At 29.3% G+C, this 23,845-nt stretch overlaps 1 protein-coding gene across 3 annotated transcripts in view; it reads right to left on the bottom strand.

Moving 5' to 3' along the window:
• The window catches only part of Etl1 (SWI/SNF-related, matrix-associated actin-dependent regulator of chromatin, subfamily a, containing DEAD/H box 1), a 62,762-nt gene that overhangs the window by 7,041 nt on the left and 31,876 nt on the right, over positions 1-23,845 (bottom strand). For all 3 annotated transcript variants that reach the window (XM_075372877.1, XM_075372876.1, XM_075372878.1), the window contains exons 9-14: positions 23,450-23,588; positions 19,143-19,278; positions 15,045-15,182; positions 10,333-10,632; positions 4,233-4,367; positions 1,304-1,515 (exon numbers count right to left, since the gene is read on the bottom strand). In XM_075372877.1, coding sequence (XP_075228992.1) covers positions 1,304-1,515; positions 4,233-4,367; positions 10,333-10,632; positions 15,045-15,182; positions 19,143-19,278; positions 23,450-23,588 — 1,060 coding nt within the window. The remainder of the gene's footprint in view (positions 1-1,303; positions 1,516-4,232; positions 4,368-10,332; positions 10,633-15,044; positions 15,183-19,142; positions 19,279-23,449; positions 23,589-23,845) is intronic.

The raw sequence follows: 23,845 nt of genomic DNA, 5'->3' as shown, positions 1-23,845 counted from the left end.
ATTAAATTAACAAATGGCAACAGCAGAAAATTGTTCAACAGAATAATCTGTTCAAGTTTGGACTCCTGACAGAAAATATTAGGTGTTCAAAAACAGTTTCCATTATTATAACCTCTTTTGTTTATTTAAAAATGTCTCATTTCAGGTTGAGATTGAAATGTGTACCGTGGAAGAACAACACGCTGGGATAAGATTTCTATTTTCTGAAGGTGTAAAAATGGCTGAAATTCACTTGCAGATGTTAAAACAGTACGGTAAAAAGTGTTATTAACTGGGCAAAAAAAGTTGCAGATTTTCAATTTAGCAGAAGACCAGTGGAAAATTTAACTGACACTTTGAAATTGCCCTTTAATGATCTTATTTGTTAGCAGATGAATGAAAGGGTAATCGCTGAAATTTGTAGTGCGAATATTGAACAGTCCATTCCATTATCAATGATAAGCTGAATTAATGCAAAAGTGTTGAAGGTGGGTTCTGAAACCATCAACTAATAAAAGACACTCAAATTCACATTTGTATAAAACTTTAACAATAGTTTTTAGTAGAAGGTAATGCTTTTTTAAATTGGAATAATTTATGATGAAACTTGAATTCATCATCTTGAGCTAGAATGTTAGAGTATGAGATGGAAATATCGGAGTTCACCTGCCATGAAAAAATTAAAAATCTACACGTCAGTTAGTAAAGTGATGTTAACAGTGTTTTAGGAATATAAAGGCACAATTTATTGAGATTACTTGTAAGAATAACACAATCAACAGCACATCACACATTAATGTGTGATGTGCTGTTTTACCACTAACAACACCAGTACTATTGACATACTAGAAAATAGCGATACCCACAAAAGGAAGAAACATCCTGGTTCTTTCTCAAAAGGCGTAATTCTTCTGCATGATAATCTCCATCCCAATACCATCAAAAGGTTTAGTAAGCAATTCAAAAGTTGGCTGGGAGGTGATACATTACAGCTTTGTTTGTTAGGTCCTCTCAAAGAGTTTTAAATGGCATCAATTTTGACAACAATGAGCAGACCAAGATTGCAGTATAAGAAAGACTAGACACTAACATGAACAATTCTTTATCACTGGAATAAATAAGCTCATAGAAATATGGGTCAAGTGCCTAAATAAGCAAGAAATTATGTTGAAAAATAGTGTTTAGTTTCATTGTCACTGAATAAAAATAATTTTTTTACAATCATTTGTCTCTTTATAATCTTTGTATAATAAACATACTCTTAAATCGTTCTAATGATTCATTTACAATCAAACAAGTTATCATCAATAAAAAAATTAGATACCTTTCAAAGACAGATGTAGATCCATCAAAACGAAGGTAAGTGTAGTCACGTATCCTCAAATATTCCTCAAGTATATCAAGTACAAAAATAAATTGACTGAATATAAGTAACCTATGGTTGTTTGATTTTAAATCAGGAAGTAATTCATCCAGTTTATTAAATTTACCACTATCCAAGAATACTGAATCTGGCAGGCTGTAATTCTTCAAGCACTGAAAAAATAAAAAGACTGAAGTAAAATTTATTTTAGTTAAACCTCTCTAATTCAAATTAATAGGAGTAAGGCAAATTCTATATTAATGAAACTATGATTAACAAATAAACACACTGATCAAATCAAGATAAACTGCAACCCCTCAGTATAAATAGTAAGCAGAACCAGATGAAGATGCTAAGTTTTAATTATTCTGCTTTTCAATAAATGTCATCTTGCTTTAATTTCACATCATTAACAAGTCAATGCATCTTTGAAATTAGGAAGTTTTTATTCTTGTAAAAAACCATGAAAATTACAATTAAAAAAAATAAATAACTGTAATATGATGAACTTAAACTGTAATCACATCAACCCATATATGGGCTACCTGTACTTACACAGGAGGGCGGAAATCCATATATGGGTCTCTGAATGTGACCGGCTATTTGTCTTCACATAGTTACATAAAAATTCTAAGAGATGGCAGATGTTCTTTCAATCATTTTGAGATGGGAATTGCTGATACAATGTGATTGGGAACCATTTTTCTTCAGTTATCAGATTTGTTGAATGACCGTGCGTATGTAACAAGACACGTGCATTATTTTTTTTGTGTTTTTCATTCATTTTTATGTAAATTGTTTACAAACTGTTCCTTCCAAAACTTTGTTTTCTGCTTGCTTCGTTTGAATTCAAACAAAATTTTTGATGAAAATTCAGAAGGAAATGAATACTTTACAGGGAATAATAGTAACAGTTCGATCAGAGGTTTGAAAATAATGAGGAACTGCGAAATGAAGTAATTCATTGGATTTACGAGGCATATTCATAAAGTAAGGTCACTAAATAAAATTAACTTGTGAAAAAAGATTTTTATTTTACAGTTTTAATTTACTACTTATCTATTTCACTTTTCCACATAATTGCCATTCAGTTCTAAGCACTTTTTGTAATGCTGCACCAGTTTCTTTAACCCCTCTGCATAGAAGTTCGCCGCTTGGGAATTGAACCAGTTTACAACTAGTCACAATCTTGACTTCCAGTCTTGACTGGTGACAGTTTTGAGTTCTTCGTTGTTTTCAAACTGTTGTCCACCATGCCACTTTTTCAAATGCAAGAAGAGAAAGTAGTCGCTAGTTGCAAGATCGGGACTATATGGAGTGTGATCAAAAATTTCATGATAAAAATCTTGAATCTTATTCTTTGTTAAGGCAGTGGTGTGAGGAGGCACATTGTCATAAAGGAGGAACCAACAAAGTTTTCAATGTTTGGAATGATATGTTCGAGAAGTAAACCCTCATATTTCACTGCATCTAAATTTATAGTAATAAATATAGGCCCTATCAATCATTCACCAACAATAGCTGCTTGTAAATTTACTTTGCTATGTATATGACTCACAATACTAGTATGGACTAATATTAGTCCAGTATTGAAAATTATCGTGATTTACATTACCATTTAAAAAACATGTGGCCTTGTCACTAAAAACTATATAATGTTTAATAAATAAATTAGCAAATATTAGCAATATTTTAACAAATATTGTTCATCATAATTTTGCAGAACTCAAGTCTTTGGACGCAGTCATCTTCATGCAAGTAGTCAAGTTCTTGCACTAGATGAATTTTGAAGGGTTTGAAATTTTCACTTTTTAATGTTACAATCACTGAACTTTGGCTAATGTTATGTTCTCATGCTGCTGTTCAAGTCGAGGATGTTGCATTGAAAAATTCACAATCTTCTTTATACGATTTAACTCTATCACCAAAGCCTCTCATTGTTAATAGTGTGACCCCTTTCTGTTCCCTAAGTGACAGTAATTTTAGCAAGTAGCACTGAAAAAATTAATTTAGTAAAAAACAATTACAAAAAAAGGTAAAAAGATGTAAATAACAAAAGTGGCTTACAAATGTGATAAAGGTAGACAAAATCATTTACCCAACTGATCATAATAAACTCTCATAAGAAACTAACAATACAGTAATGAGATGTTAAATGGAATATTATAACAATAAAGTAAGCTGCATTTTTGCAACAATGGAAAAAGATCATCAATGATCAGGTGATCAGCATGATTAGGTATTAATATCTTTAATGATTTTCTCATTAAATTGGAACACAAAAAATTTTTTGTGTTAAAAAATACAATTTTTTTATTATTTTAAAATTTATAAATTGTAATTTAATTCAGTTTAATTTCTTTGCAACTAAATTTATTATTTGAACTTACTAAATTTAGTAATTTTCAAAATCCAAACTTTATCCCGCCACTGTTTTGGGTACAAACATCATACCAACTTCTTATTTATAGCATTTTTAATATCTGAGTTACAACCCCTGAAGTTCCCCCCCCCCCGCAAGAAGGGGTTGAAGTTATATTTCCAATGAAAAAGGTAAAGACGTTGACCAATACCTTATCCTGAAATTTACAGTATTCTATCTGAAACGGTTTTAAAGTTGTTGAGAGGTTTCCATACTTTGATTTGTTCTCTATAATAAATTAGCTATATAAATTATTATTCTTTTAGGTAAAAGAATAATAAAACAGAAATCATGAATTGAGATTTTTTTAATCCTCAGACAATCTTCAGTCCTGATTCCCTATTTTAAGTTACATTTATAAACAAAAAGGAAAAAAGAAATGGAAGAAAGAAAAACTTTCAAAATTGTTTAATGTTATCTTAAAAAGATAAAAAAAAACTAAAAGAAAATAATTAAATATGAACAAACCTTATGAGACAAAGATAACCGGTGTAACTCATGATCAGATTTATATGAAATATCTTCATATATTTTCTCTTCATCATTTTCTTTAAATGTAGAATCACTAGACAATAATTTTGCCATTTCACTCAACTTATCATCCTAAAAAAAATTATTTCATTGTAAAACGAGGCTTGTGATATCAAAAATTACCGTACTAGGAGTATAAATTTGGATTTATTTTGTTAGTATTTATATGTTAATTTCATACTAGAAATAATAATATATATAATGGAGGACCCCAAAAATAACCGGAATCCTCTTTTTTAGTTTTTTATTTATTTACTTTTTTTTTTATAAAAACCCTTGAACCCCTTCAAAATACTCTCCATTACAGCTAATATATTTGTCCAATCTTTTATTCTCCAGTTCCAAAAATTTTTTAAATTTGTTTGTTGTGATGCCTGACACAGGACAGGACCTTCTTTGTAATTTTTTCCACCTCATCCACATCAGCAAAAATACTCTCCTTTCAGGTTCAAATTATATTCTTATAACTTCAAGAATTTTCTTGAAGTTATGTCGATTAATATACACATTTTTCAAAAATTGTTTCTTTTTCTGAACATACCTGTATGACACAACAAATAGCTTCCGAGTGTGGTGTTGGGCAAGGGATAGTGAATACTGTTTTAAAACAATCTAAAGAAACCGGTTCCTTTTCACCTCAAAGGAAGGACAAATGTGGCTATAAAAGTAACACTACTCCAACACAGGATAGATTATTAGTGAGAAAAAGTAAACTTGATTCAAAATTATCTGCTATGGACTTAAAAAAGTCAGCTAAACAGCAGCTTTTAAAACCAGTAATTTATAAAAAAAAACAGGGCTTTTGTAGGCCAAACCACATGGCTAACTGGACCGAAGAAGACTTTTCAACGAGTCACATTTTTATGTTCAGGAGCAAAGGATTCTGTTTGTTAAAAAAATATCAGATGAAAATACATCACCGGATAGAGACACAACTTCAAAACTAACTCCCAAGGCAACAGATTGTTCTAGCAATATTTGGCACCATGCCATACTGCCAAAAATCTGAAAAAAGTTTTCGAAGAATGAAACATTAAAGTGCTTCCATGGCCAGTGCTCCCCAGACTCAAACCCAACTGAAAATCTTTGGGTAATAGTCAAAAAAATGGCTCTCAAAAATGAGTTATACCACAAAATTGACCTCATTAAAGCATTAATATCAGTATGGTTTCATGATGAAGAAATAAAAAAAAATACATTTGTTGAATCAATGCTAAGCTGTGTATGTGAAGTGAATAAGAATAAAGGAGGACATATTAATTACTAGATATTCACAACTTATACAAGTAGATTTTTTTCCAAATAAAGTTATTTTTTATTAAATAACATTTGTGTATGGATTAATTTGCATGTTACTATAATTTGGTGTTCATTTAACTGAATCAGATAAATAATCCTTTATTGTACATGATTGCATACTACATACTGGTATGCGCAGAAAAATAAACAATTTTCAAACACTTTTTTGGAATTTTGTCTATTATTATGTATTATTTGAGACAAACAGAACAAAAAATAAAAAAATACATTTTATAATAAAAAATGAAATAAACTTTCACAAGACACTATTTATAACATGAAAATTGCTAAATAACCAAAGAATAATAGCCTCACATTACACAGACAAAAAAAGAATCGAGTGGTCAAAAGGTGTAGCCACAACTAGAAATAAACAAAAACTTTCCTGTGTTCGAATTAAGTTGCACACTACTGTAAAAGATGATATCAAAAACTTTCCAGAATTAGTCTATTTTTCAAAAATTGCTTATATGAAAATTTTCTACATTCCTTCAAAGTAGATTACTTTATCAGCTATACACCTCTGGCAATGTCTATAAAACTGTTGGAAACATTCCCAGAATCCCTATTGAGATATCAATGAATGTTCAGATCATTATAGAGAATACTGTGGCAATTTCAAACTGATAACCCAACTATTGAGCTACTTCCTTGATAGTTTTTCTTTTATTACTTCAAAAAACGTTTTCAACACGCTTGATATTTTATTTGTCATGGTAGATGGGCTCCTACTACAAATGTCATTCTCAACCACTAACATGATCATCACTAAAACCCTTATGCCAATTACAAACCACTATTTTTTCCATTACCAATTCCCCACAAGTTTGTTCAAACAACATTAATGTCTTTGTTAGTGATTTTGTAAGCAAAGCACAATGTTTGACATTTTTCATTGTAGCACATGAAACAAATAAGAAATAAAACAATTTTTTCTTTACAAAACATAAACTTGTGATCAGGTTACAATGTGATGCACGAGTACTGCCAACATAAAAATCAAAGATTTCCTTATTACAATTGCTATTTTAAAGTATATGAAGCGATTCCAAGAAGTGTTTGAACCTACCTTGCGTATACAAAACAAAATTAATCTTGATTAAAGTACATGGCTTAACAATCTAAATTCAATCTAAATCATGATAAAAATTTTATGTAGTTAAACAGCTTTAATCTGTTTTTAAACATTAATGCATTTTGGCCACATAATTATCCAGAATAACATCAACTTCCTAGTTTAATTTTTAACAAAATGTTGCCAATTAATAGAAATGTGATGAATCTTAAAAGATAATTATCATCAGTACATATTAATTACATGTAAAAATTTATTCTAATTTTGAAAAAAAAATTGAAAAAGTAGATGCTGAATTATGACTGCAATATTCTAAGAGGATAGAAAAATAAACGTTAAAGTGAAACACTTAAAATTAAATAAAATAATTTTTAATTAACTATTAATTTTTTAACTAATTAAAATTGTTTACTCAATTCTACCTAACTTTATAGTCTGGCTTATCACAAAATAAAGGTAATAATGGTATTAACCTTAACCCTTTTAGTGGTGAAAAGCTATTGTGCAGATTTCACAATTATCTAAATGGATAAAGGGCACTAGAAAAGTTTTACAATACAATGGAACAGACCATTGCAGAATGTGTGTTTAGACAGCTCCCTACTTGCGTTGTTGCTGCTCTAGTCACTGTTTCAATGTTAATTGCTTTTCAGCTATGTTAATGAAAAGAGGTGATGTGGTTGAAAACTGAATACCGGGCAGTTTTGTGTGTGGGTTAACTGTTGATCAATGTTTAGAGGTAATGTGACTCCTGTGTTTGGAGAGGATTATCTTCATTGTACAATATTTAGATGGCATTGATAGTATGAGAAGAAATTTTGGCTTTGAAGATGCTCCAAGATCAGTTCCACTGTCTTCATCTGTGACCAAGGGAAAAATTGCTCCAGAATGAAAAATACTTGAGACAGACTAGCATGTGACCTACCACCAAATAGAAGTGTCCTTGGCATATATGGATCAGCAGTTCATGCTATTCTGCAAGATTACCTTGAAATTAGAAAACTTGTACCCTTTGGGTGCCGCATAACTTGATCGATGATTAGATGGCACATTGTGTTTCATAGTGCTATGAAATGCTGAAAACATTTAAAAGTGGGAGATCTCCCTCAGTGAACAGTATGAGGTGTTTATAAAAGAATTCCTTGGTTCCAAAATATCGTAATGAAATTGGTTAAACGGATCTGGTTTTCATATTTATGTTCATTATATTATTAAGTTTTTCAATGCAAATATTCATCACAGTTGGCATCACTGTGACCTTCACTACATATCCTGTTGACAGTCTCACTCTGAAGTCATGATGACACTGCAGCAGAAGTGTGATTTGGTTTATCAAAACAAGATTGGTTATCACAAAAAGAAATTCAATGGGGTCATGTCTGGACTCCTTGGTGGCCATGTAATTGGTTCATCTCTTCCAATCTATCTGTTTTGAAACCAAATGCTTAATGCAACACACATGGTTGCTATAATGTGGTAGAGTGCTGTGTAGTTGGGCATGTGAAAAACAATGTTTAATTGGTAAAAATCTGAGAAATATCTCAGATTTTTTTCTCTCCTCTCAACAGAGAGGAGAGGATTGTGGCAGTAGATAATACCCAACATGCGGTTGAGTACGTATGAAGAGCTAGATTACTATCTGGATGTACGCAGGGTAATGAATGGTGCATATATTCAAGTGTATTAAGCACCAAAAAAACTTCAGAGTATATACTCATGTAAGTAATGCTGTTTAAATAATACTTAAAACCAAGGACTTCTTAACACCTTTATTGTGACAGGTGATAAAACTTGGCTGTACTATTATGATGTCCCAACTAAGGATTAGATTAAAGTTTGGGTGTTTGAAGATGAGAATGGTGAAAGCAAAGAAGAGAATGGTGGCCATGCTTTTTAGTTTGAGTTGTGCTGGAAACTCAGAAGATAGTTACAGGGAAGGATATACCTAAGAATGCCTACCGTGAGAGAGGGGGAGGAAGGGGCGAGAGAGAGTGATGAGAGGGGAGAGGAAGAGAACATTTCTGTTGAGCTATTATTGTAATGGCTTTGAAACCTGATGAGGATGTGAATATATTTAAGAATTAAAAAAAATTATTACAGTGACAAATAAGAACCATATTAATATTCAAGAAGTGGCTGTGATGGTAATCCAACTCCTTAAATGAACTGAAAATGATAAAACTCAATTGGGTTTAACTATAATGGCAAATAAAAATTACAGTTCACATAAATTATTCCTTGATTATATCCAGCTTCTTCATAAAAATCCATATTAACCGAACATGCGTATTGGCATGTTAAAACAAAAAATTGTACATTTTGATGCACTACCTTCCCAATAAACATCATCATAATAGGGATATAGAATCGTGAATGATTTATAATGCTGCTACAAATTGTTTGAGATTTTCTGCATACGAAGCAGTAAAATTAGAAAATGTAGAGATGAAATAAAGAAAAAGGAGTTTGTCTTTTATATTGTTAATAATTTAACTGTTTTCTATTTGTATCTATTACATGAAGAGTACCTCTTACTCATTGATAATTTTTATGTCTAATCTACTGACAAAATCTTGCTGTCAACCTTTGTCACTGAAATTAGAAAGAACTGAAAATTTAACCCCAAATTTATGCCCAAAAAAATCTAGTACAAGGAAAATAGATAAAGGACAGGTAAGAATGAAATCACAAAAAAATTCATTTTCTGTCATTTCATTACACAGCAGTTAATGAAATGTATCCTAAAAAAGTAGGGGCAGTGAAGTTCTGAAGCTGTTCACAATGTAATGCTTATGTGAAAAGACACTGATTGTATCAAACATAATGTTTTATTCATATTTAGATAAAAGAGTTATAAAAGCATATAAAAAGTTGTACAGTATGTTATCAGAAGAATGAATCCAAGTGCATAGAAAATTACATTTAATATATAAGTGTAATACCTCTATCTCATTAATTTTTGGTATCTGTTTGGGGAACTTGGAAAAGAGTGAAACAAGTGTTTAGGGAAGGATAGTTTTGGTATTGCAAGAATGCATGACCATCAGTTTCTTTTAATATGAGAAAACTATCAAAAATGAAGGAAAAAAGTTGACAAGGTCAAAATGATCATCTTGTGCAATTTCTGTTAGATGAAAGATTTAAATTATAATTGTCTGCCAAAACAAACATTAATACTCAGTTAAGATTCAAATCGAGATATTTTAAATAGAATAGGTTAGTCATAACTTTTTGTCCATGTTAGATATTCTTTAGTAATTTAAAAAACAATTTTTACTTTAGTTAATATGCATTATTAATGTAAACTGATTAAAGTGTAGTTTTTTTTTTTTTTTTAATTAACTATCTAGTGGCCAGATGTAACAGGATCTATTGCTCAGACATACGGTGAGGAAAATTTATTATTTTTATACTTATTCATTCTTCTAAATCAGTTGTTTTTTCCCTAATATAAGATTCAATAACATCTTACTAACAAAATGTCTGATAAATGTTTAAATTTTCATGATTTTTGTTAAATTTATAATATCTAACATTTTCCTCAGGACTTTCATAGTTCTATCATTTCACACAAGTCAGCACTAAAAGTGGTTAAACTATTAATAGAATATTGATAATTAACATAATTATTTGAAAAAATAAGTCATACAACATAATACTAACATCATATAAATACCGTAATAAAAGTGGATGGTTGGCCATCCTGCGCAAATCAGTAAACATTCCAAGATAAGAGTTTCCAGTTCTTAATGAAGGATCTGATGTTGACTGTTGTAACTGGTCTAATAATTCATAATACTTAGCTGCCTGTGATTCTGTTAATGAACATTCTACAAGTGATATCGTTTTAGTAGGGAGATCTTGTAACACATCCTGTTTTAATCGACGTAACATAAACGGTTTCATGATTCTTTTGACATTTTCAACATTTTCCCTTTCAAATTTAACTTTATCTTGCACTTTCTGAAAAAAGAAAAAATGTACCAGAAAATTAAAATAAATCATACTTTATGTTTAAAATAAACTTTTTAAAGAAAAATGTTTAGACATAAGAAGAAATTTTACTGGACAAAATCTACATACAAATCAGTTCCATTAATTTTTTTTTTATTAAAAATTCTTTAAGAATTTAAACTTAAAGTTCAATAATTTTTTTAATTAAAATTATTGGTAATTAAACTTTTTTGGCATATTAAATCTTATTCACTGAGAGAGAAAGAATCAAAGGAAGGAAAGTGGATTACCAACATAGGGGCTGCAAAATAAGACTAATCATCCAATCTTCCAAAGAAGTGTGACAAGTTCTCTCTAGTTACTCAGCACCTATCTTCAAATCTGTTGGAAGACATCTTTACCAAAAGTAGGAATTCCGCATTACTGATCAATAATTTTTACACTTTACATACTTATTGCAACAAATTTGCTCTTATTTCAGATATAGCGAGTCATCTGAGAACAAGTACAAACTCTCTAAGGAAAATTTGCCTTTTGCCAGAGTAATATGACATTGAGGTATTCAGCTAAACTATTCATTCATTATCATTATCCAGTCAAAAATGTCAACATATATATATATGTATATATTTACATAACATAACAACAAAACCTAAAAAAACCTGAGAAATATCTAATATTTCTAAATTTCAGTTAATATCAGAAATAGAATGTTTATTGTTTATTATATGATCTGCGATATTAGATAAACCTAATTTATTATTTCTGTAATTTTTATACCGTTCAAGAAATCTACTTTTAAAGGATTTATTGGTTTTTCCTATATAAACACTATCACAATCATTACATTGATGTCTTACTATGTATAGGTTGTAAGGTAGTTAGTTATTTTGTTATTGTTTTGATAGTTGTTTTTTATAAATATTATTAAATAATTAAAGTAGTATCACATATGTTTTCAACCATTACATGTTTTATGATGTTTATTTCATTATTTAACTTTTCTTTGTAATTATGGGTGTATTTGATTACTCAATTATATTAATATGAGTGCTGATTTTATGAGACAGAGGATAATTTGATTTTTTATGAATTGTTATATTATTAGAAGTAGGTTTTCTATAAAATGATGTTTCAATTTGGTTTTCTTTGTCTATTTTGATATTGAAATATTAATTCACAATAAGACACAAAAAGTGATAGCACATACATTAGTATTTGTATACTAATAATAGCACTGAAAACATTACTAAAAATTACAATAATGAAATTCTTAAACTAGCATACAAACCTAATAACCACATACTAAAATATTTAAAAAATAAAAATAATAAAATAAACAATCTGTGTAGAATTTATAAAATTTAATGTAATGATTGTGAATCATTGTGAAAGAAAGTACACTTCTTGAGCATTATAGAAATACAAAAACAATAAATTAGGTTTATCTAATGCGGCAGACCACATAATAAACAATCTATTTCTAATAACACAACTTTATAAATATTAGATATTAATAAAAATGACGTAAAATTAAATACATTAGAAAAAATACATATATAAATACAAACAAAATTTCAATTTGATGACCATCAAACAGTGTTTGAGTGAGACAGTCTTACAAACCTGCAACAGATAGCAGCATTCATATAATAAATTAATATGCAATTTTCATTATTTTAGTATTTTTAATTTTTTAAATACAGTTTTAAATATTTCAATTATAACTGAGGATGTATGATCCTGCGAAAGTACATACATGGTAAAATCAAGTAAGATATGTCTCATCTCAATCTTCTGTACTAGATGGTTTTTCCCCTAATATAAGATTCAATAACACCTTACTAACAAAATGTCTGACAAATGTTTAAATTTTCATGATTTTTGTTAAATTTACAAAATCTAACATTTTTCCTCAGGACTTTCATAGCTCTACCACTTCAGACAAGTGAAATGAAATATTCATAGAATTTAAAAATAATTTAACAGTAAAAGTAATAATAAGAATCTTAAGATTAATTTCAGTTATATATATATATATATATATATATATATATATATATATATATTACTTAACATCATCAAATCCATATAAATAAGTAATTTTTCAAATTTTTTTTATGAGAACTGGTTAAGAGACATGCTTATAAGGGCTAATCTTGTTAATATCAGATTATCAATTTCTTCCAGGAGGCAGCATCTATGAATAATTTACCCAACTGGTTAGAAGATGCTGAACGAAAATCGACCAATTCATAGATGTACAATGTTATAAAATGTAAAACTTTATTACTTTTATTTATTAACACTTTTTTATTATTAACTTTTATTTATTATTACTTTAAAACTTTTATTTATTAATGTAGATATATTGTTAATGTAAAATATTCAATGATATTCAAAATGAACAGAAAAAAAATAGCAATGTTTTACAAGTTTATTCTTAATCAAAATTATACACATAAGTATGAAACATAATGAAGTAGGGGGAAAAAAAATTTGCAATGAACTAGCCTTACAACTAGATTTAGAAGGCCAGCAACCATATGAAGTCTTAACATCACAACAGTTTAGCAAATCTAAATGTAGTCTGAATGAAGTTGGTTTTATGTACCTGTTAAAAAAAAATCTATAATTGTAAAAAGGAAAACATTTTTTTCAAACCTGAAAACAAATAACCGATAGAAATATTAAATTTTATAAACATAATCATATTTTTTACCACATACTTTGTAAATTAAATGTACTATTGTAAAAATTACAAAAGTTTATATTTATTAAGAGCAATATCAAAATATTTCTTTTTGTATACATAATTATAAGGAGCATTTTTACTTCCTTGTATGAAGTAAAGGAATTAGTGCGTCTGTGAAAAATTTTGATTTCAGAAATCAACAGAAATATCCATTTTGACTAGTTTCGGCATGATGTCGGTACATACATATGTATGTATGTATCTCGCATAACTCAAAACAATTAGCTGTAGGATGTTGAAATTTTGGATTTAGGACTGTTTTAACATCTAGATGTGCACCTCCCCTTACGATTGCAATCGACTTGACCAAAAGAGCCAGATCCAGAAGATTGATAATGTTTACTTAAAATATTCACACACTAACAGCATTGTTGAACATATAACCAAAGTTTATGACAAGGATAAATTTAAACCTACACATAAAACTAACAACCACATAATAAAATATTTAAAAAACCAATAATAATAATACTGATTTATACAATTTATATAGGTTTATAAGATAAAGTGTAATGATATTGAGGATATTTATATAGGTAAAACTAATAGATCGTTTAAAGCCAGATTTTATGAACATTTTAAGTATTATAAAAATAAAAAATTGGGCTTCTCTAATGTTGCAGATCACCTCATATAAAAAAAAAAATTCTATTTCTGATGTAAATGCTAATTTGAAAATATCAGAAACTAAAAAAGAAGATATAAATAAAAATTTAGATATATTACAAAAACATTATATACATAAATATAAACAAAGATTCAACTCTAATCAACTTATAGACAGAATTTCAAGGACATACAATCATAAAAGCTGCAACAGCTAGCAGCATCTCTACAGATATTACATGAAATATTTATTTAAACAGTACAGTACTGTAGTATTTGGGTAGCCATATATACATGTCATTATATATTTCTGTTTTATTTAATTGACTTCACATGTTTTTGTGTATGTAATTGTAATTTTAATCTTTTAATTTTTCTTATGTTTGATGTAATTTTATTTAAATATATTGCACACGAATGATTATGCAGGGTCCTGCAAAAGTGCTTTCACAAAAATTATATAAAAAATAAAAGTAAGGTAAGAGTTGTCTTATTTCTGTACTTGGGTGGATTGAGTTGAGTTATATATATGTGTGTAGAAAGCTCTTGCTGCAAAAAATCATCAATCACCATACAAAAACAGTAATAACATTTTCAAATAAACATAAAATGACATCTAAAAAACAGTCTCTACTATCTTCATTAAAGAAATAAATTTCAGCCTTTCTTCTAAATTTTGCTTGTGAAAATTATTAAGATACCTTTTAAAAAAGTATGATTCTGTTTGTGATTTAAAATGCTATTGCTGAAAAAAAAAGCATGTATGTTATGCATGTATGCATAACATACATGCATAAACACTAATATGCACATTATGATTTATGTATAAAGATTATTATTATTATTATTATTACTATTATATAATGTAGCTAGTTAAGAATTCTTATTCATTCTGAAAGCATTTAAGTTAACCAGGGTTCTATCACTCATATACAGGTTAACATTCACATAAATCAACTTAATTTATAATACTCAATTTTCCAAAAACAGAAATGCACACAAAAATTAACATAAAAAACCAATCATTATAATTAATATTAATATAAGTTATAATACCTACAGTTCTTTTTTCAAACAGGTACTTTATATAATCTGTTCTAGTGGCAAACATATCTGGCATAACAAACATTAACAAAGATATTAATTCCAATAAACTATTCTGTATTGGTGTACCTGTTAACAACAATCTATATTTGGCCTGTAAAAAATAATAAATACAAATTACAAAAAAATTAATTTTATGATGAAAGTGATGCAATTTTTAAGATATTACAAAAATGCTTAATTATTATTCTGATACATGTAATTAATAAGAAAAAAGGGCCTAGTTTGAGAGAAAAAAAAGGATCAAGTGTTTATCTTTTAGATAAAAAAAGTTATGCTACTAAAAGTTCATATACAAGGTGCTACCCAAAAGTTCGGGGAATTTGAATTTCATTCACTCTTTGTGAATCAGTGTTCCAACAGCTGTAACAGTGAGAGACTGCATTGTTGACTTTTGTGCAGTTGTGTTTTACAGCTTTGGCGAAGTTCTAAATGGCAGATTTTAAAGAGCAAAAAACCTGCATCAAATTTTGCTTCATGCTTAAAAAAACTGGTGCAGAAACCCATCGCATGCTTGTGGAAGCATTTGGTGACAATGGTATGAGTAAATGTAAAACTTTTTTGTGGTACAAACGATTCAAAGATGGACGAACGACAGTCGATGACGATGAGCGTTCAGGAAGACCATCGACAAGCGCAACATTGGAAAACATCGCGAAAGTGCGAGAGGCTATTGTTGCAGATTGTAGACAAACAATTCATGATGTTTGTGCAATCGTACAAATGTCATATGGGTCCGAGCAACGCATCTTGTCGGACAATTTGAACATGAGACGCATTGCTGCAAAATTCGTACAGACTGTTGAACAGCAACCAGAAACAATATCATGTAGCTGTCTGTAGTAAATTGAAAAATTCAGCAAGAGATGACCCTAACTTCATCTCCAACATCATAACCGGTGATGAGACATGATATGACCCTGAAACTACGCAGCAGTCGTTGCAGTGGAACTCGCCAAATTCACCGCGGCCAAAAAAAGCACGCCAAGTTCGCAGCAACGTGAAGTCCATGATGATTGTTTTTTCGACATCAAAGGCATTATCCATAAGGAATTTGTTCCTCTTGGTCAAACTGTCAATGGGATGTTCTATTGTGAAGTTTTGAAGCGGTTACGTGAAAGCATTAGGTGCAAACGTTCAGATCTGTGGAGTAACAACAGCTAGGTTCTGCACCATGACAATGCGTCCGCACATCGCTAGCCGTTCGTAATTTCTTGGCTTCCAAAAAGACGGTAGTGATTCCCCACCCACCCTATTTACCTGACCTTGTCCCGTGCGACTTTTTTCTCTTTCTGAAAATAAAATTTCAATTGAAAGGCCGTCGTTTTAACACAATTGAGGAGTTGAGGAAGAAACGCAGAACGTGCTTCGAATACTTTTACCTGCAGAATTCCAGGGATGCATGGAATCATGGGAAAAATGCTGGGATCACTGTATCAATGCCCAAGGGGATTACTTTGAAAAAGACAGTGGAAATTATAAGTTACAGTAAGCTATTTTATTTTTATGGTAAAATTCCCCAAACTTTTGGGTAGCACCTCGTATTTACTCTAATGCGCGTAAAATCATCATTATTTCATAACAGAAATAGATTTACGTTTACCATTTATGACTAAATGAGACTAAAAATAATTCTTTACACTATCTTTTTTATTATTGTGTTATATGTAAAGCGTCTGAAGTGTCAAGAGCCATAAGCTAGAGATGCTTTCCCTAGAATAAATACAGTGATAATGGGTTAAGTTTTTTTATACAGACAGTTTCTATGACAGTTGGACTAATTGTGCTTAGTTGGGCTAAGCACATTTTAAGTACAATGTTACACTCAGTTCAGTGAAGTAGATAACATCAACCTATTTCACCTCTCATTTTTTACATGAAAGCCTGATATAGGATGTTTTATTCTTGAACATGACATTTTCAGTTTTCTGCTTGAGTCTCCTCAAGCAAAAAACTTTTCAGTTTTAATTTCTTTAACATGGTATTGCTGATACGTTAATTAATTAAATAATATTAATAATTATTAAAATCCCCCTTACTAACACATTGAAATATCCTCTAGCTTTTTCGGCTTACTTGAAAGCCATCATCAGGAAATAAAATACCAAATCGAAGTCAAAAATTAAAAATGATAAGTTAAAATGTGTAAACTGTCATGACTGTCCAGTCCTAACAGTATACGGAAGGAAAATATATGTACTCTAGTGGATTAAAATGAAATCATGTTATCAAGGAGATAACTATTAGATTAAATTATTATTTCTTTTCAGTTTTACCATTGAATGATAATGTAAGCTCAGTACTAGTTATAAAAATTAATTATTGTACTTTTCTATCTTATTTTACTCTTTTTTTCTAGACACTTCATTCTAATTTTTCACCTGATCATTTGCTTTCTTGACTCAAATTTTCAAATGAGTTTTCTCTTTTCTTCAATAAAACACTCTTTATCAAATTTGTCAGCAGTGATTATTTAATATTGTCTTTAAATTTTAGACAAAACACAACAAGATTTCACTATTTAACAGTTATTAATTTTATATTGTTATTTTCATAATAATAGTCGCTTTGATATTGGAAGGACAGGTAGAAGGAAAAAATTGTGTAGGCAGGCCACGTTTGGAATATGTAAAACAAATTGTTAGGGATGTAGGATGTAGAGGGTATACTGAAATGAAACGACTAGCACTAGATAGGGAATCTTGGACAGCTGCATCAAACCAGTCAAATGACTGAAGACAAAAAAAAAATTTCATAATATCGATTAGCATACATCTTTTTGTAATTTATAAAGCGACAATGAGAGGGGGTTTTTAAACATGAGAGCGATTACAGTAGTAATGAATTTAATATATATAAAAGTTACCACAAACTCTTTGTTTTTATTATAGAGTAAGAAGTAAAAAGACAATTATAACAAACAAACAAGATGTAATACTGATAGATATGTGCGCTTTAATAAGCCAAATAATAATATTAACCTGATGTAATCTATTATGGTTAAAACATAACTTATTACTAATTTAACCATTTCAGTGCCAACCAATGTCTGATCAAATGAACATTTATAAATTATGTGAAAATTGCAGCGTATGTTGGAATGGCCATTTCAAAAATTCTCTTTTTTAAATTAAAAATACAAATTAACTGTTTAGAAATATCTTATCTGCAGAAAAGTATTTTTTATAAAAGGTAAATTTAATTTCAAAAGCATACATATCCAGTTTAGTTAAAACATAATTAAATCCCATGTTGGCCAACCAGTTGTCTTGGACATGCTTTATTTGTTTAGTCATGCATTTGTGTTTTGTTTATTTTAACTGTGCACTTTGTTATTTTTTTATTACACTAAGCAACTACTAGTGCTTTTAATTTTAACATTTATATATTCATGTTTTTGTATTATAATGAGTAGGCAGCAATTTAGATCATACTCACCTATGAACCCAATGTGTGTGTTAATTGAGCGTTTCATTTAGGATTTTTTTAAATTTACTTATAATACACATCAAACTGAAAAGTTGTGTATGTATAAAAAACATATTTTTCTCTCTAGTGGTCTAGCTGATATTGTGTAAAATTTTTTTTCTACTACTCTGAAGGGAAAATGAAAAAAAACTAACTTTTCCATAAGTAGAAGATTTTTCAGTTTTTATAAATTTTTCTTTGAAAATAGTTTTGCATGTCCAACAAGATATGTGCATTCTTTGGTCTATTCTGAATAAATCAATTTAAAGTTTAAAGACATATCTTAAAATTCACTCAAGATATAATTATTCTTGTTTAAACATGTATTTCATATGAAAACACCCCTGTCAATTTTTACAAGGTAATCACAAAAAAGGTTGGAACTAAACGGGTTATATACTTTCTGTTATTTAAACAGACTTAAGATTACACTGATATTTATGGAAGTTACAGTCAAAATTTCTGACATCTGACAAATCTGATGTTTGTCTTTAGGGAAGGACAATCAAATGTTTTATAAATATCAGATATTGGTGCTTAAAGAATACATCTGAAGTTTTATTAATATCAAAAATTATAAACATACATTAATTCTAAACAAGTTTTCAAAACGTTGTGAATTCATATTCTTCAGCATATGACCCTCATCAAATATAGCATAATGAAGTTGTACTACCCGGAACAATTTTTTATCTTCATATGAACCAGAAACAACCTGATACCTAAAAGCAACAAAATGTTTTAATAAAAATAATATTATACTGACATTACCATGAATATCTGATACTTAATGATATAACATAATAGAAAATAAATTAGACATTGTCAGTAATCATGGTTCTCTGATGGTTCATCAAAATTCTAGTTTAGTACACACACTTATTTTTAATTGGACTTAAATAATTTTTTTTTAACAACTACTACAGTCACTGATATTCAATTAGATCCATGAATAGAAAAAATGTGTACAGTGCATTTCTTCACAATAGAAAGTGTTACTACATTAATTTGTAGTTTTATACCTGTATTTCTTATGTGTGTGTGTGTGTGTGTAAAACATTTAAAGCATCTGAAATACAAGAGGCACCAGATATAGTTATTTTCTCTGAGAGTGTTGATGTTCATTACTCTACCAGACTCTTTGGTACAGAGAGTGAAGATATTTGTAGCGAATTAATATTATTTATGCCTTGATATAATGGGTTTGGCATGCTGACCTGTAAAAATGTATTTTTTCAAAGAAAATGCAATGGGTACTTCATTCCGTTGCTCCAGCATCCACAGCATTCTCGACAGTAACATACTGTGTCATTTGGCTTGTCTCATCCTTTAAACAAAATACTGATCTTAGATTTAAACTTTCACCTGTATAAAATTTAAGTGATCCAGGTATTGAAATTCATGATTTTAATGGGAGAGTAAGTCTTGGCTACAATTTCTAGCAAAAAATGACAAAACTGAAAATTTCTGAAAAATGTTTGGTCTAATGAAGTCCACTTTCATCTAAATGGTTATATTAAATGGTAGACTTTTTTACTACTGGGATTTACAGAATCCTCACCTTTTACACCAATTTTGCATAGTGAAAAAGTGAAAATACAGTGTGCAATGTCGTGAAAAGAGATTGAAACAACCATTATTGAGATGTTCCAACAAGTTACAATGAATTTGCATTCACAGATGGAAGCATGTGTATTCATGAACGCTGTCATTTACAGAATATTATCTTTAACTGATGCTTTAATGCAAAATGTATCATGAATGATGTAACCTTTCATAGTCATGCAAATTGAAAAAAAAAATTAAGTTTGACTTTTATTATGTGTTTAATTAAATTTTCCGTTCCTGCAACAGCACCTGTTATCATATATTCAAAATCTTCCTTTATGAGCCACAAGATCTTGCCATTGATGCGGAAGAAGCTTAAGTTCTGTTGAAAATCTTACAACATTTGATGAAAATGTTATCATAAGAGGTGGGCATTTGTGAAGAGGCAGATACGGAATGATTTCTTAAAGAAAGATTACTTTTTAGTAATTTTAAAAAAAGTTAATGAGTTGAAAGATTTAGCAAGAATTAAATATGAACAAGAATTTTTATCAGGAAATTATAGAACTTTCGTTTTACATTAACAAATAACCAAACAATGATGAATAAAATGATAAAACAAAGACTATGTTATCATATACAACAGATAGAGAGAAAGTATTCTATTAGGACTGATTCAAAGCCCATATCTGAAACAATACCACAGCTTTTCAGTAGAAGAAGAAACTGCAAAGAGATTTAAAGAAGTAAATGATTACAATCAAGTACACAAAAAAATGATAACCATTTAATAAAAGATTCTGATTGGATACATGTTAAAAAGATGAAAAAGATAAATACTGAAAGAGTATGAGCTAAGAAAAACGAAAATAGGAACAAACTTTCAGAAATTTCCATTAAGTGTATACCAATAATTATGAGCCCTTATAAATTATATCTGCACAGTCCAAAAATGGAAAAAAACAACACAGTTTCCATACAAATGAAAGGTTAAAAAAATTGGAAAAACTTAAAACCAAGATGTGGTGAAGGTAAGGTAAGTTAAAAAAGAATGATTTAGAGTTAAAATAGAAAATAAACATGTAACTATTAGAAAATTAATGAATGATTTTAAAAATAATAATTATGGTAGAAAAGGATAATGAGAGAGGAGAAATTACAAAACATGGATTACAAGATACTATTAGGAGTGAAAATAAAAAGGATGAGAGAAGAAATCTACAAAGATCTTTGAAAATAAAATTAAGAGAAAGGGTAAAGTAGTGAAGGAAAATTGGTTGAAAGAGAGATGTAGTGAATGAAATAGGAATAAGATATAAAAATTATTGGACGATTAGATGTAACATAAAAAAAAATACTTGAACTGAATTACAAACTTACATCACTGGAGAGAATGGAAAATCATTCTTTAGAAAGAGCTAACATGTGAGAAGAATATATATATATATATATATATATAGAGAATAATTACCTTAGGTAATGAAGGAGGAAAAACGGATTTATTTCTGTTTATTTTTAGGTGAAAGTTTGATAATCCCCTAAAAGACTGCAAACAATCAGGGCAGAATATCACAAATTTGCCCATATTCTTAAGTTATTAACAACTTAAGTATCAAAATCTCTTTGAAAAGACAGTTTATTTATACTTTCTTAAAAAAAAAAGAATTTACAAAATTACCAAAAATAAGTTTTCTGCTTTTATAAAATTTTATTGTTCCTCAAAAATTTTTTTTTACTTTCCTTGAATCATAGATTAAGGTATGCTGCAAGAAGGAAAGTATGGTGATCAGTCAAAAGATGGGATATGGGTCTTTTTTCAATTTCAATGTTTCATGACCCAGGGACTCCAAAAAAAACAGAAAAAGTGGGGAGGGGGTTCATATATATGAGGGATATTTTTTAAGTAAAGTTCAATTGGCTGTAGCTACGTAAATTTTGTGTGGCTGTCAAAATGCGTATGCAATCTGGCTCCTGGGGCATGCCTTACACAAATGCAGATGCCATTTTCAGTCGTGGCATCACTGAATGGTTTATACTGTGAAGTTGAAGTGTTTAAAATAAATTAGTGGCCTGCCGATTGTGAAATATTGTTTGTGATTCAAGTTTTGACTGCAAGGAACATGTCAGCAGTAGACACTCATCACCAGATATGTGAGATTTACAGGCCTAATTCAATAGTGACATCAAAGTGTATAAGTGGGTAAGACTGTTCAAGAACAGGTGGGATAATGTCCATGAAGGCCTGCGATCGAGCTAACCTTCTGTTGTTTCGATTGCATCACATATATGATTTGGTATTCAAAGTTGATGCAAAAATTCATGAAAACTGTGATTCATGATTTCCACTTTTTCACTGATATTCCCATAGATTTCAAGGTCAGTGTTGTACAAAATTGTTTCTGAAATCTTGTAGTCCAAAAAAAAGTGTGCTCATGATGGGTTCCAAGGCTGCTTTCTGAAGAAAACCAAAAAAGAAGTACGGCTAGTGCTTTAACATTTTTGACCTGATACAGTGTAGAAGGAGATGAACTTTTGGATTACATTGTCATAAGAGATGAGACATGGGTTTCTCACATCACTCCAGCATCAAAGTGGTAGTTAATGGAATGGAAACACACAACATCTCCAGTCAAAGTGAAAGCTAAACAGACAATGTCAATATGTAAGGTTATGGCAACAGTGTTTTGGGACAGATATTGTGTCCTGTTAGATGATTTTATGCCCAAAGGGACGACAATAAACTCAGCTGTGTAGTTCGAGACCTTGACAAAAGCTTCAGTGTGTCATACAGAATAAGCAATGTGATTGTCTTCATTGGCGGTTTCTATGATCTGGGTATAAATGATTTAATAAAACATTATGATAAATGTTTAAACAAATAAGGTAACTATGTAGAAAATAGTGAAAAGAGTTAAATAAAGAAAAGTTTTTGACAATATCTTTACTAGTTAGGTTTACAAACTTTACTTAAAAAATAACACTTATACATGTATTGGTGTGTTTGAAGCTTAATAACCTTTGACTGGATAAATCAATTCTGATGAAATTTGATATAGAGACTCATGTACATGGGACAAGCAGTTTAAAAGTTTGGTGTCAATTTTCTAAAAACAAGGTAGGGTAGTTCCAATGAAAGTTTAAAAATATCAATTTTTGGAATCTTTTTTTTTACTTAAACTTATAATAATTAATTAACAATAAGTTTAAAAATTATTTTGGGAATGATATTGGGAGGGGAGCATTAATGAATAAATATAACAGAAAAACTACCTCAATTAATAATAATTTGGATTAAAAATTTAAAAAAATTAAAATGTATAAACAACTTAATTTATCTAAACTTACGTTGATAACACGACTTCAGTATCACCAAAACCATACTTGATCCAATTATATCTTTTATATTTTCGTTCTTCTTGTGAACCATAATACTGTACTACTTTCATATTTGGGCACCACCGTTCAAACTCATTTGACCAATTTTCTAATGGAAAACATGATAAACAAAAAAAAAAAATTTATTATATATCAAAAACAAAACTAACCTATGACATGTAATAAAATAAGAAAATACAGAAGTAAAGTCTGAATGTACATAACTAGACAGAAAATGAAAAAAAAAATATTATTTTTAATTTGCATTAAAAACTCATGGTCAAAATGCACACTTTTAAGTACTTTAAATAATTTAATAATGAAATGAGCTAAAATGTTTTGTTTGGCAGCTTGTATTATGAACAC

This window comes from Lycorma delicatula, chromosome 8 (genome assembly GCF_047948215.1).
Source record: "Lycorma delicatula isolate Av1 chromosome 8, ASM4794821v1, whole genome shotgun sequence".
Classification (NCBI taxonomy): Eukaryota; Metazoa; Arthropoda; class Insecta; order Hemiptera; family Fulgoridae; genus Lycorma; species Lycorma delicatula.
Note: the sequence above shows the minus strand (reverse complement) of the source record. Positions and strands in the feature narration are given on the sequence as shown.